Source organism: Rattus rattus, chromosome 5 (assembly GCF_011064425.1).
Source record: "Rattus rattus isolate New Zealand chromosome 5, Rrattus_CSIRO_v1, whole genome shotgun sequence".
Taxonomy (NCBI): domain Eukaryota; kingdom Metazoa; phylum Chordata; class Mammalia; order Rodentia; family Muridae; genus Rattus; species Rattus rattus.
In genome coordinates, this window is record NC_046158.1 from 1,824,334 (window position 1) to 1,841,196 (window position 16,863).

General features: G+C 51.9%; 1 protein-coding gene across 2 annotated transcripts in view; it reads left to right on the forward strand.

Moving 5' to 3' along the window:
- Mvb12b (multivesicular body subunit 12B) overlaps positions 1-16,863 on the forward strand; it is a 159,481-nt gene that overhangs the window by 81,235 nt on the left and 61,383 nt on the right. For both annotated transcript variants that reach the window (XM_032902692.1, XM_032902691.1), the window contains exon 7: positions 3,642-3,736. In XM_032902692.1, coding sequence (XP_032758583.1) covers positions 3,642-3,736 — 95 coding nt within the window. The remainder of the gene's footprint in view (positions 1-3,641; positions 3,737-16,863) is intronic.

The window sequence follows — 16,863 nt, forward strand, 5'->3', positions numbered from 1 at the left end:
TGGAATCAACACCAGAAAATACAGATTTAAATTAGCAAGGAAAGGCAGAATGAAAGGAAATAAATTGTGCTGGCAACTACTGTCACGTAATAAAATGTCATGTGTAACTGAAGGGCTTTTGTACAGGGCTGTCTGAGGCTTAGTGGCCATGTTAATTGAATAAGGCGCCTCATATTGACTTGGGGCAAGAATGAAATTTCCCTTAGCATCTATTTAGCTGCAGCTGTTGTTGGCAGCGGCCTGATGCTCGTCTGTTACAGAACCGCCAGCCCCTGCACTGATGTCATGGCTCCAGGAGCAGCATTCAGCCCCAGCCTGCAGGTCTGTCCTGTCTCCCCAGGGCAGATCCTGACAGGTCCTGAGGGAGGAAAGCTGGCCAAAGGCTCTGCAGGGCTTAGAGGCTGCCCTGGTGCCTTCCCATCAACCAGATATTGGGAAAATTGTTATCTGAGTCAAGTAGCGATTGTTGGTGACTGATGACCCCCAAGACTCCCAAGAGAGGGCAGCCTGCCCTCTGGCTTCTTCCACAGTCACTGTGTCTGCCCATGAAGTGATCCCTTGCAGCTCACTCCCATGATCCTGTTTCGGTTACACAATGGGCACCAGACATGGTTACCCCCTGGAATATCTTGGTAATGGTAGAAGCTGTCGGGCCTCTGACCCAGCTGAGAAGAACCAGCGATCTTAGCAGCCCCTGTAACGTTCTGTCCCTCCCATCGATGTGGCACAGCGTCGTGACCTCATCTGGGTTTGGTGAGTGCCTGGGGGCTGGCAGGTTCCAGTTTCAAATGTGGAAACCAGATCTTTGTCCTCACTCTCTCGGGGACGGACCTGCGGCTCTGTCTGGCAAGCTCCTAAGATCAGTGCAAAGGCCTTGAACTATTCCAGCGTGAGCTTGTACTGCAACTGAACTGTCCCTCCAGCGTTCAACAACCTTGGCTTTAGACGCCATGCCGCGAGGAGAGTGTGTACACGTGTGAAGCTCTCCTTGAGTCAGAGGGAGCTACATTTTCCAAACCATTAACCAGCCCAGCCCTGAGGATGAGAAGGAGGCAAATGGGAAGCCTTGCTGGAAGATTCCCAAAATTATCCCTAATTACAAGTCAAAGTCAAATTTATTCATTCAGCAAGTCCTAGACAACTTTACAGGGCTTTGTTCTCAGCACTGGGGGTGTTGAGAGGAGAAAAAAAAATGATGCAGATCAAACTCTGCCCCATGGAGGGAGGGCTGTGCAGGGAGCAAGGTGGGCGGCATTGTTAGAGAAGAATTCTTGGGACGAGGCATCTCTTCGAGGGTGGTCAAAGCCGCTGTTGGTGAGGCAGCCTGACTGGGAGAAGCCAGCCTCTGCAGAAGAGTATTTCTTCCAGACAGAGCAAGTGCAAAGGCCTGGAGCAGGTCTGAAAGCCACAGGGATGGACACAAAAAGCTGGAGCTGGAATTGGCGAATGTGGGGGTGAGGTGGGCTAAACCGGTGTCACAGCCAGGGCGGGGTTCAGTTTAAGGCAAAGGAAAGCCCCCAGTGGGTTTGCGTTGGCTCCTGCAAGTTAAGAAAGACAAGTTTTATTTGGGCTCACACTTTGGGGAAACAGTCTAACAGGGCAGGGAAGGCACAGGGACAGGGCTGAGGCAGCTGGTCACATCGTGTCCACAGTCAGAAAGCACAGAAAGATGGCACCGGTGCTGAGCTTGTTTTCTCCTGATTGTTCAGGCGGGGACCCCCTGCCTGGGCTGTTGCTGTGCACAGAGTTAGGGTAGGGCTTCCCACCTCAACCTGATCTGAAAACTCCCTTCCTGACATGCCCGGAGACTGGTTTCCATGGAGACTCTAAATCCCATCAAGTTGACAAGATTAGACCTCACACCAACTTAAAGGTTTCACTGATGCTCGCCACCTGGTTCTGTGATACTTGCTTTGTTTGCGTCATGACCTGTGTCTGCTGACAGATGACATGTCTCTTCAGAGGCCCCCCAGCTCCCAGGTGCTAGCTAGCACTGAGCCTGGATCCCATATCCAGTGAACTGTGGAGGGCAGTGCCCTTGACCCACAGAAGGCCAGGCCACTAGCTGTCCATCTGTGTACAGTGCACTGCTGCCTGTTGGGGTTGCTGTGAGAGGTTGTGGCAGGGATCTTGAGTTTGGCATCACTGGCTTCAGAAATATGGCCAGGACATTGCCACCCAGCATGAGTGACCTCTTTCTATCCTGGGTCCCAGTTCTGAGGCAGCATAGCTTTGAATAAAGTTATCATTGCCTCCAGAGGATTTGGGGATCTGCGCTGTCTCTCATTTCCGCTCTTACTGGTGTTTGTTAGGAGGCCTGTTTCCTTCTCTCTGAGCCATCCATCTTCTGTGGGAAGGACTACGCACTGGGTATGGGGCTGGCCACCCTGTGACTGACACTGGCAATTGCAACTGAAGTTTGCTCCACTCAGCTCTCGCCTGAGCTCTGGAGATCTGTGTCCTCAGCCCCATGTCTCTGCTTCCTTCCTGAGAGAAGAGTGGGTGCCAAAAATGTGGAAACTTGATTTCAGTTTGACACTTGCCTGCTGAGTGGCTCCTCCCTTAAGGACTTAGTCAGGCCTCTCTCTGGGCCCTCTTATTCCCACGCCCCTCATGTCACCCCATGTATAGATACGGAAACCATCCCTCGCCCCTGTGAGTTCTTAGATGCTGCGGCCACTCCTTTCTTCCCTCACCCACCTGCTTCCCTCCGTGTCAGGGAGGCCTGGGGCCCACCCATCCTTTTGGGAAACGCAATGCAGAGAACCGCAATGCTGAGCCAGCAGCACTTTTGATGCCACAGAAAGACCAAGAGGATAATGTCCAAGACTTGATTGGGTCAACAAGTATCCAGTGATTGGTCCGTGACAGAAACTGTCGTAGCAAATAGGGAACAAAGTTGGCACGTGCCCCTGCCGTTGAGTTGACATCTGACCCGCTGTTGAGCTCGTCTCAGCCCTGAGAGAGAACACTCAGGCCGTTGGGTGAGGCCTTGAAGGGCGATTGCCCCACAGGAGCTTTGCCGTCACAGCTAGATGTAGCCCACACATAGGCAACCGAGCCATCAAGGCAGCCCAGGAAGCTAGCAGTGCTCCCCCATTCCCCAGACCCGCTGGGTTCCCCTCGCAGTGTTGTCTGAAGGCAGCCATGAGCTCGCTGAGTGGGGTACTTGCTCTCGGCTCAAGCTCACTTCCGCATTCTGGCTTCAGGCTCACAGCCGGCTTTGTGGGCCTATGGGAGGTGCTTTCCATGAGCACATACTGTGTGCTCTGCACCCGGGGGTACAGGACACAGTGACTCAAAGCAAGGTGCCATGCTGACTGTCAGAGGTCACTGGTCTCCTCCCTGAGAGTGAAATCCTTCACAACTTGTGGTGGATGTGGAAACCATTCTTCCCAGCCAGGGTGTTTCGATCATACTGATGTGTCCCACATTGAGCTCTGGGTTAGATTGCCAGTCTCTGTGAAATACCCTGCAGGATGGAAGAAAATGGCTACTGGTTTCTTGAGAAGGCCAAGGGGGAGAAGATGGAGGTCTGGCTGCTCCAGAATACTGTTCAGTTAATGGAGGACATCATGTGCTTTCTGAGTCTAGGGGCCACGGCACACTCCTTATAACCACCTTTCTCCCGTCTCTCTCAGGCACATCTCCCTGACACTCCCGGCTACCTTCCGAGGCAGAAACAACACCAGCACAGACTATGAGTACCAGCTCTCCAACCTGTATGCCATATCAGGTATGTGGGCCACTGTCACAGCCCAGTGCAGAACTGTGCCTGTGGCCACCTCTCAGTCCCCAACCATGCTGCCTCGTCCCTGCAGAACCTGGCCTTCCCTTTCCTTTATGTTGGAACTTAGAGAAAGGCCAATGGCGTGTTTGGAAGTTAATGAGGTATCGTGCATTGGTATCTCAGGTTGGGGGGACATCCTTCACCTGCCAGGGCAGGCAGGCTCTGCCTGCCGTGTTCTCCTCTCCTCACCTCAGTTTCTCACAGGGAGTATGTGTCCAGCAGCAGGGACACAGCCTGCTCCCCCTCACACACCCCAAGTCCGTGTCTGTGGTTTCTGCACTCAGCCTGGAAGTGGATAGTGTTACTGTGGCAGGAACTTCACCAGGGAGGAGAAATGGGGCGGCCTCACTGCAGAACAAAGATTCATGAGGTGTGAGGCCATGCAGGTGACGAGCTAAGAGCCCAGGAAGCCCACAAACACCCCCATCACGGGGGCCCCAGACAGGGGTGTTTGTCTGTCAGGGGAACACGGTAAATCGGCGCCACTTACCAGCACACATCCTTAACGCTGAGTGGCATCTCGAACACGGGAACATGACATCCATTCATGTCCCATAATGAATCAGTTATTTGAAAGGTCATCTCTCTCTTTTCTAAAAACTGCAACTTCGGGTTACTAAATGGGGGAACTCTAACGGTAGTATAATTCCTGTCAGTGTTCGTTCCTCTCGTTATGATCATTCCCTAATAGGTTTGGAAGTGAAAGCAAGGCAGATTGTTCCATTTCTGGGCGACACTCCTGCTGGGAAGGGGGAGCCCCGAGTCCCAGCTCTGGCTGTGTTCCAGGAGCCAGGGTGCGGGGGAGGAGAGGCGGGTCGTGTATGTCTAAGAAAGGCGTCTCTGGGGAGCACTGCTTCCGTACCACGACTATTTCAGGAGAGTCATCGGGGAGCTTAACAAGTGTGGAAGAATGGCCTGTTTTGTAGAAAAGCTGACTATTTCCCAGATGCTCTGTGTCAGTGAGGTGCCTAGGAGAACCTCGAAAGCCAGGTCCACTCCCCTCAGACCCGTGCAAGGACAGTGCCCTCGCACATCTTCTCGTCTGCAGCTTGCTCATCTTACAGCTTTGGCCCTGGGCAGCACCCACTGTCCCTGTGTCCTCCGATGGCTTTCCCAGCTGTTGATGCTGCCTCAGCAAACAGCCCGCAGGGCGCATGCTTTGGTCTGGTAGGAATGTTATCGCCGTCTGCTCTGGACCGCTGCTTCCTCAGTGCAGCGTTGATGAAGTGTTGACTAGGCTCGTCCGGCTGCTGGTTTAGCGATAGCACGGTAATAGCCTCGGGACACAGGGGAAGTGGGTCAGAAACTTCCTGTCCCATTTACCTCCATGACAGTCGGTGGAGTCTTCATCTTCAGAGGTAGTTGGGGCTCCAGCCCAGGCCACAGACCGCACAGGTCTCCTCAGCAGCTGAGGCACCAGTCACTCTGCTAGGAGCTGGCTCTCACAGGGCACCAGAAGTACCCTGCAGGCCCTCGGGGCTCCATGAAGGCCTGCAGGCTCACCGTAGCAGTTCATCCATCCCCATCCATTCCCCCAAATCGTATGCCCACCTCTGTCTTGTTCTAACTCAAGGGCACAGAGACCACCCTGTCACCCCCACAGATAGCAAGTGGCATACATCTCTGTCTGTTGTAAGAAAGGGTTTCTACAGGTTTAATCCAAAATCTTTTAGGTGACACACACCCCGGCCAGCCAAGCCCAGTGCTGACTCCCCAGACCCTCTCCCCCCAGCCACCAGTGCAGACCACGTCGCTCTTCCAGTGCTGAGCTCTTGGTGCAAGCCTCTGGCATGCTCTCTGTGGTTCCTGACGATGGCCATAGCTATCTGATCATTTCTGTCCCTTCCTGAGATAAGGAGATGTCAGAACAGTGTGCGTGAGAATGTAAAAAGCAGCCCTATTGACTCAGTGTGGGAACACTGACTTTCCAATCCCTCTTCCCTGAGCCAAGACATTCAGAGCCTTAGCTCAGAGCTCCTGTGGCACAGAAGAGACCATACAGGATGCCGCTAGGCAGAAGTACTGAGCTGGCATCTGTTCTGCCCAGGAACACCAGGCAAGTCCCTCGTCACCTGACCTGCTGCCTGCATGCCTCCAGGGTCTAGGCCCACCACTTCCCCTCACCGAGCCGGGCTCTGCACCTTCACCGCCGTGTAGAGGGTTTTGGTGCTCAGCACACATCAGGCACAATGGCCACGATCCGCCCATCCAGAGATCAGTCCTTGCGTGGAAGGGGGTGAGAAACTCTCTGGCTCGGAGCTGGAGTCCTGGAATGCTCACATCCCTTTTGCTGCCATCTTGAACCCCGCCCCTCCCCCCAAAAAAGTTATGAAGCAGTCGTTTGACCTCATCCTTCCTCTCCTGGGACTGTCTTCTAGAAAATTTTTACAGATGTGCAATCTTACTTATCAAAAGAAGAGCTGGGATCCACCAGGGTGAGCACTGTTGCTTTTCAAATGAGTGCTTTGAAGCAAGGAGAGACGGTGTGTGGGCAAGGATATCCTGCAAACCGTCTGTCCGATGGCCTGGCTTTTTAGCAGGCAAGAAGTGAAGGAAAAGTACACACAGCACTGCCGTGTAAGGAAAAAGCTAGTTGAATGTCCAGTGAGATCTCACTTTAAAATACAAGTTCTAGGAAGACCCACACCAACCTGTTAAGGCAGTGGCCTGTGCCTCTCTGACTGTCCCCTCTCATGCTGTCCTTTCCTGAGTGAGCTCCACAGTCATATGGCTGCCAGCCTGTATGTCCCTCCAAGACATGGACCCCTTTGAGGGTCCCTCTTGGCCTCAAATGGATCTGCCTGGACATTTCACAACCGACCCTGAGGACTTTCCCCAGCTAATTTTTTAGCATATCTTATTTTTTAGGAAACTTTTTTAAAAGGTTATTTTTTATGTGTATGAATGTTTTGTCTATATGTATATGCTTGTGCCTGACTAGTACTCACAGAAGCTAGAAGAGGGCACCAGATCCCCTGGAACTAGCGTTACAGATAGCTATGAACCCTAACACGGGTACTGGGAATTGAACCCAGGTCCTCTGGAAGAATAACCATGGCTCTTAGCCGTTGAGCCATCTTTTCAACCCCGTATCTCTTAGTAATGGAAAGTCTTCTATGCTGGCATGTTACCCGTCAGCCTTAGCAAGGACAGATGCCCAGCTGAACTACATTGCACACAGTGCCCAGGTTCTCTTAGGACCTAGACTCAAGTAAGGCTTTCATATGAAAAGAAGTTTCAGGAGGAGCTAGCATGAAGCAGGATCACAGTTTGTTAAAGTAGAAAGGCACCTCTGGAAAGAGCAAGACATACCCAGGGCACAGGGGTTTGGGCGGGGAGTGAGGTATGGGGTGGGAGGTTGTCAAAGCAGAGCTCAGCCCAGTATCCCAGCCTCAGCTGTGTGCAGGGCTCGGTGGCTCTTGAGCTAAGCCCCAGTGCCTGGTAAGAAACCACCTCCTCCTTTTTCGGTAAGATTGGTTTTGGACTGAGTGTTTCTTGGATAAAACTCAGAGCCACTGCAGTCTCACAGAGAGTTTAGGACGTGTCCTTTCTCTGTAGGGGGGTTTCTGATTATACTTTTAGAAAACTAGGTTTTGGAGAAGTGTGTTGGAATTTTGGGGCTCAGCTGGTAAGAGCTTCATCCAGACCCTGGATGAGGGGCTGCTCTCCTGGCCCTGCCCACTGTGCTTCCCAGAGGCTCGCTCTTCCTTTTTCTTACAACTTCCTTCAGATGTTTACATGTCTGCCTCACCTGGTCTAAGGACGGTTTTAGGTAGAGCCCAAACTACTAGCAAAAGCCACCTGGGTGAGAGAAAATGATGTGGGGGTTGGGGACCGTTGGGTGCAGCTGGCAGCTGCCCAGCAGTGCATCCTGGGTCTGGGGTGGATGACATTGCTGGGGAGGGGCTAGGCATCCTTTTTCCTGATCCCAGAAAACAATCTTTTCTCCCAGAACACTGCAAGTGGAGGACAGCTCCGTGCGTGCAGACCTGAGAGGGGACAGGAGTGAGCAGAGAGGTTGTGAGTGTGCGTGCCTTGCTGCAGCACACCTGTCTCTTCAGATGCTAAAGTGCAGGTCCATCAGGCGACACCGTGCGGGTGACAGAACTACAAACGTTTACACTCATGGGCGTTCGGTCTGTTCACAGCACACCCAGATGTGACAATAATGGCATCCATGAAAACAGTCCTTGCTGCCTGGGGAAGGGCGTCACCCATTCTCAGTTGAAATGGCCCCCGTCACTGGAGACCTTTGTGAGGAGAATGTACCTTAGGGCACTGGATGTGCTTCCCCAGCTTCTGCTGTACCAGAGGACTCCCAAGGGAGGGTTTCCATGCCGTCTCCTAACCCAGGCTGCTTCTTCAGCTGCATGGCGGATACTCCATGACTGAGCCTCCAGAGCAGGGGAAGCTAGGCGCCCAGGCCTTTGGTGACTGCAGTTATAAGCTTCACAAAATTGCCTTTTTTTAAAAATAGTTTTTGAAATTAAAATAGAATTACAGTTTCTCCCTTCCCTCTCCTCCCTCTAATTGCCTTTTAAACCCCAGAAAACTTTTTCCTCCCCCCCCCTTTTTTTTGGCACTAAAGGTAGAAAAACTAAGCAAATGAAAACTGGCAAGTGAGGAAACCCACACACCTCGCAGCACAGAGACACGGAGTGCAGCGCTGACAGAGGTGGGGACTCCCTGTCCACCCCCCAGGCAGGAGGCCCAGCAGCCTGGTCTGCCCTGGCTCAGTGGGGTGACTCCACGGCTTCCACCCCCCCAACGTTAGGTCCCCCACAAACACCCCGTCTTCTCCTTGATTGCTAAAGACCATCTTCCTGGCCTCCATGGCTGCTTTCTTAAAAACCAGATCCTTCCAAGACACTCGATACCAAGGAGGCTGAAGGTACCTGGGTGAGGTCTGTCCTCTCGTCAGGGCAGAAAGGAGGACAGGTTTATGTGAAACAGAGATGTATGGATGAGCCGCGGAACTCTGACGTGGGCTGCGAAGGCACGAAGCAATTAAAAATAATTAATGATTTCTGAGGACCGGCCTTTCTCCATGCAGCTTTAACCCAGTTCTCATTTAAATTGGAAGATGGACATTTAATTATCAGTGTTATGAAACTCGTGATTTATACATTTCATCCGATGGGATAAAATTTCTGCCAGTAGCTCTCCGTCTTGTGGCACCGAGTCCGTGTCTCGGGAAGGGGGAAAAGAGACTGTGTGTCTGGGTGGGGGGCGCTGCTTGTTTGAAACCTGACCAGCTGCACAAACAGAACACTCCACCCCAAACATGGGCCCTTTCATCTGGAGTGACTTGTCTGTCTGTCTGTCTGTCTGTCTGTCTGTCTCTGTGAGGAGGGAAGTGGATGTGCTTTCTCATACCTGGGCCAGGCAAGGATCAGTCACTGTGAGCTCTGGCTAACTGGAGTGGCACAGCAGGACCCAAACAGAACATTGCAAATCAAATATGCCTGCTGCCTGCTGCCTGCTGCCTCAGTAGGGCTCTGCAGACTCGGAGAGAGAGGCGTGAGGCTCAGACGCAGGGCAGCGCGGCTCTCCTGTGGCGTGCGGGGAGAGTGAAGGTCTTGGGTAACACTCGGTTCCACTTGTGGCATGCCGTGGGTCTCCTTTTAGCTCATCCATGAGCTGAGTGGCTCACCAATGATTGCCACCAAGGGAAAGAGCCTCCTCCGCTTCTGGGAGTGCGTTCGTCTGCGTCCCTGTGGTCTTTATCTTGGGTGGCCATGCTCTCGTGGCCTGAAGTGATGCTGCATTTCCGACCTCTGCTTTTGTTATCTATTGAGTGCTCAGGGATTCTTAGAAAGGTGTTGGGTGAGTGCCTGGGTAGGCAGCAAAGGTCACAGCAGGGAGCAGCAGCTTGGCACAGCCAGAGTGCAGTGTGTGTGGAAAGTTCCAGAATGCAGTGAAAGCGTGTCTGACTGCAGCGCTCCGGTCCAGAGGGAAGTGAGTGGTGGCAGGGGTGGGGGATGGGGGATGTTTGTTAGTGCCAGTTCGAGCTGTGGCTCACCTCGTGTGTATCCGTTGGCCCCAGCCCTGACTGGCAGAGGGATCGAGTCTACAGAAAAATATAATAAGGAAAAGACAAGCTGAACAGAAGGATGGGAATTGATCACCCAGCGTATTTGTAGATCCTGATGTAAAGGGGTGGCTGACAGGTGGCCAGGTTCGCTCTGTACACAACCATGTGTGTGCTGTCAGGCGCACGCACACTGCCTTGTTTCGATTGATGAATTGCCTGCTTTCTTGATTAAACCTTCCGTCACTTAAGAAACAAAAAGCCTGTGTTTAGATGGCAGAGTGGGACATGTCAAAAAAATCTGTCTCCTTTACCTTTGTGCAGATGTGGGCACAGACTGTAACATGTATTATTAAAATGAATGTGGCATTTACTGTGCATTAGTCCTTCCCTGGGAGAAAGGGCTGTAAATTATATGCTAATAATAAGCTTTAACCCTTTCGAAATGCAAAAAGATTTAGGAGTGCAAACACTCACGGAGGCCTGGCTAATTGGATACGCTTTTGTACATTCGCCGTGGTCGCTGTGTCACAGGAGTTAATGAACACTACCATAGACACATTCACAGGGCACTCAGAGCTCAAGCCTTCTGGGGTTTCATGTCTGCCAGTGTCTCTGCAAGGCTCCACAGAGGGGCTGAGCCCGACACCCTGCCCAGGGCCCAAGGCTGGCCCATGCCTTATGAACCCTTGGTGTGGAATGTTAGCACGGCCCCTCCTCATTTTCTAACAACCCGGCTTGGCTGGGCTTGTGGTCTAGCACGTGAGCGCTCCCACTTGCCTGCTCGGCCAGCCCTTTCTAACCGGAACGTCCCGCTGTCTGGGTGGCAAATGCTCCCTCCAAGCACAACTTGGATTCTTCATTTGTCTCCCATGTCCCCATGCCATCAGCGGCTGCATCCTTCCTGACCTCACCTGCCAGGTTGATTTGCCCTTTAACACATTGCACCCACGTCCTGCCAGCCTGCGTCACTCTCTGTGCCCTTGCTTTCGGCTCTGCTTTTGCACCCAACACAGAGGCGGTTCTGCCCACCTCACCTTTTTGTGTATTTCCCAAACTCTCTTCTTAAAGCCTTTAGGTCCCTCCGCCCCAGTCTGCCGCCATCTTCCTGGCTCACCCTACGCTGCCTTGTGCTAAGCATCTTCAGTAGATAGAGGCCTGTTTGAAAGCCTGGGGGGTGGGCGTCTCCCCCTTTCTAAGCCAGGAAGATGTAGGTAAAACAAAGTCCACAGAAGGAGCAAGGCTGTTAAGCCTCCACTCAACTCAACAGACTCTGGGGGCCCATGGCAGGCTCTGTGATCAACAGGAGACCTGTTGACAAAGGCTGTCTCGTCATGTTCAGAATTTTGACACATGCAACCCAGCTTTCCTGGAGAGAGAACTGCTGGGAGCAGCCTCCCAGCTTGTGCACTGCACAGCATGCATGAATAGCGCCCCCTAGAGGCTTGAGCCATGCTCAAGCCAGTGATAACAATACTATAGCTCCTCTCACACCTTGGAAATACAAGAAGTGTTCAGCCCCCTCCCTCCCCCACTAGCTGGGAGGACCCAGGGCTCAGTAAAAAAACAAAAACAACAACAACAACAACAAAAAAAAAACAAAAAACAAAAAACAAAAAAAAAAAAACCAAACACTTGCAAGGCAGGAAGTCTTGTGGGAATATGGGTGCTCTCCATGCTCACTTTCTCTGTAGGACGTGACCTGTGGAGGAGCCTAAAGATTTGTGGGGTGTCATGACTCAGGACACATCAGCACATGCCCAGCATGGTTTCCACTGCAGCTCTGTGCCCCCTCACAGAAGTCTGATGGATATGGTCACTTCTGAATGTTGTGGAAAATATGTTCTCCCCTACCCCAGTCCAGAGAAATGGACTCTCTGCTACAGTTCAGCCAGCATCTCTGGAAGCCAGGATGCCGACATGCAGCATCACTTAGAAGTGGGCTGTTTTCTGTGGCAGACAGCCCACAGGCCCTTCTGGGGAGGCGACAGGATGACGGCTCAGGGGCAGGAAAGAGGGAAGTGCCAGGCAGGCAGAGCCTGCCAGCAGCATCTATAAAACCTTCCTGGATGTGCCTTTGGTGTTTGCAGGGAAAATCCTTGACGCTGCAGCTGACGGCTGCCGAGGCCTTTGTGTGCACGCCTGCTCTCTGCAGGTGGGGGAGCACCAAGACGTATTCCAGTTTCGTCATTGTGGAAAATAAAAATATTATGAGGTGACAGGTACTTCAGAGCTCTTGAGGAGGTGGCCGACTCCCACTGCGTGCATTCTCGGTCTGTGTTTGGTTTGAAAGCCTAGCAGAGCTTAGGCAGCAATGCCTTAAATCCGTAGGTGAGGCAGACAAGGGGCTTTGGGTGGACCCTGGCAGGGACTTGCAGATCAACTTCAGGCCTGAGTTTCCCACCAGGGATCTGAGAAGCACCAGGTCTGAACGGAAACCCCATCTCCCAGGTCGGTTTGGCCAAAAGACCGCAGTTGTCTGAGACAAGGCGTGGTCATACTCCCATCAAGGGTGCAGCAACCATAGATACATGCAGCTCAAGGTGGTCCAAGATCCTGCCATGTATCTACAGGCCATGTACCTACAGGCCTAGGCCTCACCAGCACTCTGTTCAGACACCGCCCTGACAGAGAACAGACATCTAGGCACTCCTTCCTCCCTGTGTGTTTATCTTCTCATGATTTCCTGCCTGGCAGAGGACCCCATTGCAGACCTGACCCAAAGCACACTAATAACCAAAGAGGTGGACTTAATCCCAGGTCTTCATCTGCTCCCGACACCTCTGCTAGCGTTGGCTCTGGACACTGCTGTCTGCAAAGGCTTGCCTATCCAGTTTGCCTTTTGTTCTATTCACAGTAATCAACCATCAGCTGAGAAGGAGGAGAGGATATTAAGGTAACATCTTTCATTTAAACACATTTAGGGAGCTAAAATAGCTGGAACACATCTATTTTATTAAAATAGATGGAGTTAATAGAAATAATGTATTTAATTACACCCGCCCTTCCCCTGGTACTTCACGTGTGAAGAACCCCCGTGTGCACTGTGTGTGCATTTTGTCACTAATTTAAAACCCAAGACAATTCTAAGTGTGAAAAGGAGTTTAGAGAGATGGACCCAGGGTTGCACCCAGGGCTGAGATTTAAATCCAGGTTTGGACATCGGGCGCTGAGGTCTGACTCTCGTTCAGTTCAGTCGCTGTGTGTTTCTCTCCCTTTGTCAGCCTGAAAGTTGAAAGTGTACACGCCCAAATGGTTCGTAAGCACCCAAGTGTCAGGGTGGCCCCAGTGCACTGGAAATCCCCAGCGGCCCCCAGCCTCCTGGGTCTCACTAGAGGCCTTGAGCATATGGCTGACTAGGATCTCGAAGTCCCGAGGGCATCGGAGTACGCAAAGACGCCACAGCAGTTGTTGCTGCTACCACAGTCCCAAAGCCATTCGCAGGTCCTTCCTGGAACAGGTAAAGGGTGAAGGAGGCACTCCAACCCCCCTCACCAGGAGGTGGGGCTGTAGAGTTGTGCTGGGTAAGTCTGGCACCGTCTCCCCTCGCTGCAGTCTTCTCTGAACCTTAAAATGGTAGGAGGTGGCCCAAACCCACCATGCCACATGGGATTGAATCCTCTATTCCTCTCCCTGTTGTGAGCTTTACTGTTCCATGACCTCCTACGTCTGCCCACCAGCATCAGGTCCCATCTGAACCGGTGAGCACCTCAGTGTCACCTGCCTGTCCTTCCTCAAAGCTTCGTTCTCGAGATCAGGCCTCCAGAGAGCCAGGGATGGTGAACCTACGTCCCAGCCACCTCTCTGGAGAGCCCCGACCTGTGACCCGTGATCTGCCTGCCTGTGTCCCCTCTGCTTCACATTCTCCTCTTTCTCCACTTGCTTGGGGCCAGGAAGGTATGGGGCTCAGGCTAGCGTCTTGAGATTTACCAGGCAGTGATGAGGCTGCACAGGGGTGGGTAATCCGCTCAGAAGCTGCCCCAGCCTATGTAAGGACAGCAGAGCTACCTTCTCCACAGACAGAGCCTGCCCCTGCCCCCACCTTACCTCATCTTCCCTTCAGTGCTGCCCTGCGTGCCCACTGCGCTTCCCTCTCCTTAGTTAGAGTCAACCATGATCCTAAGCCCCTTGGTGCTGTTTATTCAAAGGAAAGAAAGGAGAAAGGGAGGGAAGAGATGGGGGAGGCGAGCGAGTGAGCCCTTGGTCCAGCCTGTGTTTGGATGGAATTATTTGTCACATGTCACAGAGCATGAGGCTCTTCACACTCAGATTTGTGTCAGCATCGTCTCTGGGATGGTGAATGATGCCAAACTCTCCTCCAAGGTGAGCGCCTTTGTTGGCAAGTGCTTTCTCGCACCCAGCATGCTTTATAGCATGAGCAATCTCTTGGTCCACTGGCCAAGACGACATCCACAATCTTGAATGAGAGAGTGAAGCTTGCCTCGCTGGCCCTGCACATCGCCCTGGTGACACACGTAGGCATCCCTAGAGGCAGCGAGCACACTGGGCTTTATGTGCCTTGCCTTGTGTGTTTACTTCAAATATATCCAGTGCCAGCAGAACTCTGTCCTTAGAGAAGATCTTTGTCTTGAGCACTGCCTGGTCCCCAACTCTCGCTTTTCCTGCCAGAGGTGCTGTCGCCTCTGTAGTCTCAGGGCAGGTGGCTCACTGGCCGCTGAGTTTCCTGGTTGCGTGTTTCTTGTACAGGTTGGGCGCTGGGTTTAACCGCCCAGGTCTGAGGGTGGAGAACTACCTGTAGCTATCATGTCACCAGGGCTATTCAGGACTGATAGGAAGGTTCACTCCATAGAGTTTATGTGAGAGCCTGAGACCAACCCCCAGCACCCACAGACAAAAACTGGGAAGAGTAGCGCTCATTTATAATCCCAGCGCTGGGAAGGCAGAGACCGGGGCTCCCTGGAGCTCAGTGGCCAGCAGCCTAGCTTAGTGGAGAGCTATGGGCCAGGAAGAGACTGTCTCAAAAAACTGAGGAGGATAGCCTTCCCGAGGCTGATCTCTGACCTCTATACACATGTACAGACACACACACACACACACACACACACACACACACACACACACACAATCAGTGATTGTCTTCACAGCCAAAGTTCAGGGTTCACCTAGGAGAGCAAAACAAGGACATCTCATTTCCCAGTGTGCTGAGCGCCAGCCAGGACTAGGCATACAGGAAGCGCTCAGTACCTGTGGTCCTGTTCCAGAGAGGGACTGGTCTTGGAGCCATTCCTGCCTTGATGCTGTCCTGTTCGGATGTGTGAATAAAGTCATTTTATGTGACATCACTTCCTTTGTCTCTTTTGTAAGCTTCAGTCACACTTTCTCTTCTGGCTTTAGCAAAGTAGAAATACTTTCCAGGGTATTCCAGAAATGGTAGCTGTCATATGTACCTGTAACCTGGCCCAGAGGTCCTGCTCTCACTTGGCCTGCCACATGACCTCCACAGGCTGTTAAGGCAGCCGGGAAGCAGGCCCTGACTGGATTCAGGGTCTTACCGTATCCTGCAGGCAACCCCCCACTTCCTGCCTTAGAAGCCACTGCTTGCTTGAGATGCCAGTTTACTGGGTAAAAGATGTTTAAAGGTTTCAAGGTTTTACAGCCTTGGATCCCCTCCTCTTTCCCTACTCAGCTCTGATCTGAGATGGGATCTTCGATGTAGGTGAGTTTTCTTCCCCTCCCTTCCTTCCTTTCTTCCTTCCTTCTTTCCTTCCTTCCTTCCTTTCTTCTTTCCTTCCTTCCTTCCCAGCTTCCCCACCCTAGGCCTTTTAGCAAAATAACATCAACAGTTACAAAAGCCCCTGTCTTTGCCCCGGATCCCCATTCCGTGTCCACGCTCCAGTGTCCACGCATGCGGCACGGTCACTGTTGCAGGTGAGGCTGCAGAGGCAGAGGTGGCTTGTTCCCGCCGGCTACTTCATTTTCTTTGTAAGATAACTGTGCCTTTTATTTTGATTTAATGAGGACAGACATTTTAATCAGAGGTTAGTCATTTATTGTTGCAAACTATTGTTTTGATTCATCATTTTTGCAGATAATTAAATGGTTGAGTTGGCACAGTGTGTCTACTTTATTAAAACAAGTAATTTTGGGGGGGAAAGAGATGCTGTTTTTTGGATCACTGCACAAGAATTGCTTTTATCTTCATCTCCGAACACATTTTTCGGCTATTGGGCAGAAAGCTCTTGTGCTCTCTCTGGCCTGGAGGGGACTGGTCTTGCCAGATTGGATGCTGGCCACTCTGCCCTTTGAAACGAGAGCTTCGATGTAAATCCTACGTTCTCACCTTCTCAGAAGACCTGGGTTTTAATTGGATTGGGGGAAAGAGCCTACAAGTTATGAACTTTGCTGAGCAGCAGTTCTTAATTGCAGCCCTGGTGGTGGGTGGAGTTTAAAAGTCAATTACCGCTTGTCCTATTATACTTTACACACCTAGGGTTTGAGAAAGCCTGCCACTTAGTACAGAAATGAAAAGGTTACTCGCACTGGTTGGCACGCACCTCTGAGTCTCCATTTGTAAATGTGTTCCCTACATGTATTTGTGTGTTTGCAACTTGTAGCTTGGGGCTCTGTCCACCCGCTGCATTTCTTACCGGGAGTAACCTCTCAGACGGGTCCTTCAAGGCCGCTTGGAGTGATTTTGCATACGGCCCTTCGTCTGGCCATGCAGTGCACTTGTAGGATCTGTGGCCGGCTGGTGCCAAAGAGGCCGCAGACCACTCCACTCAAGGGCTGTGAACTAGTCAGGGAACAGCCCTTTGGGGTCCATTTTTAAAGAACAAATTGCTCACAACATTTGCTTTCTTTGATTTTCCCCATGTTTGTGTCCCAAATCAGTTAATTCACTCATTAAAAGGATTTATTTTGGGTGTACCAATTAAAACTTTGGAGGCTTAATTTTTTGCTGAGCAGTGCAGACCTCTGAAAGCTCAATTTATAACAGCTTCTGCCCTTTTCCACAGAGAGCAGCCTGTGAGGACCGCAACACCCCCACCTCATCCCCATGCTGGTTAAAGTACAAAATTAC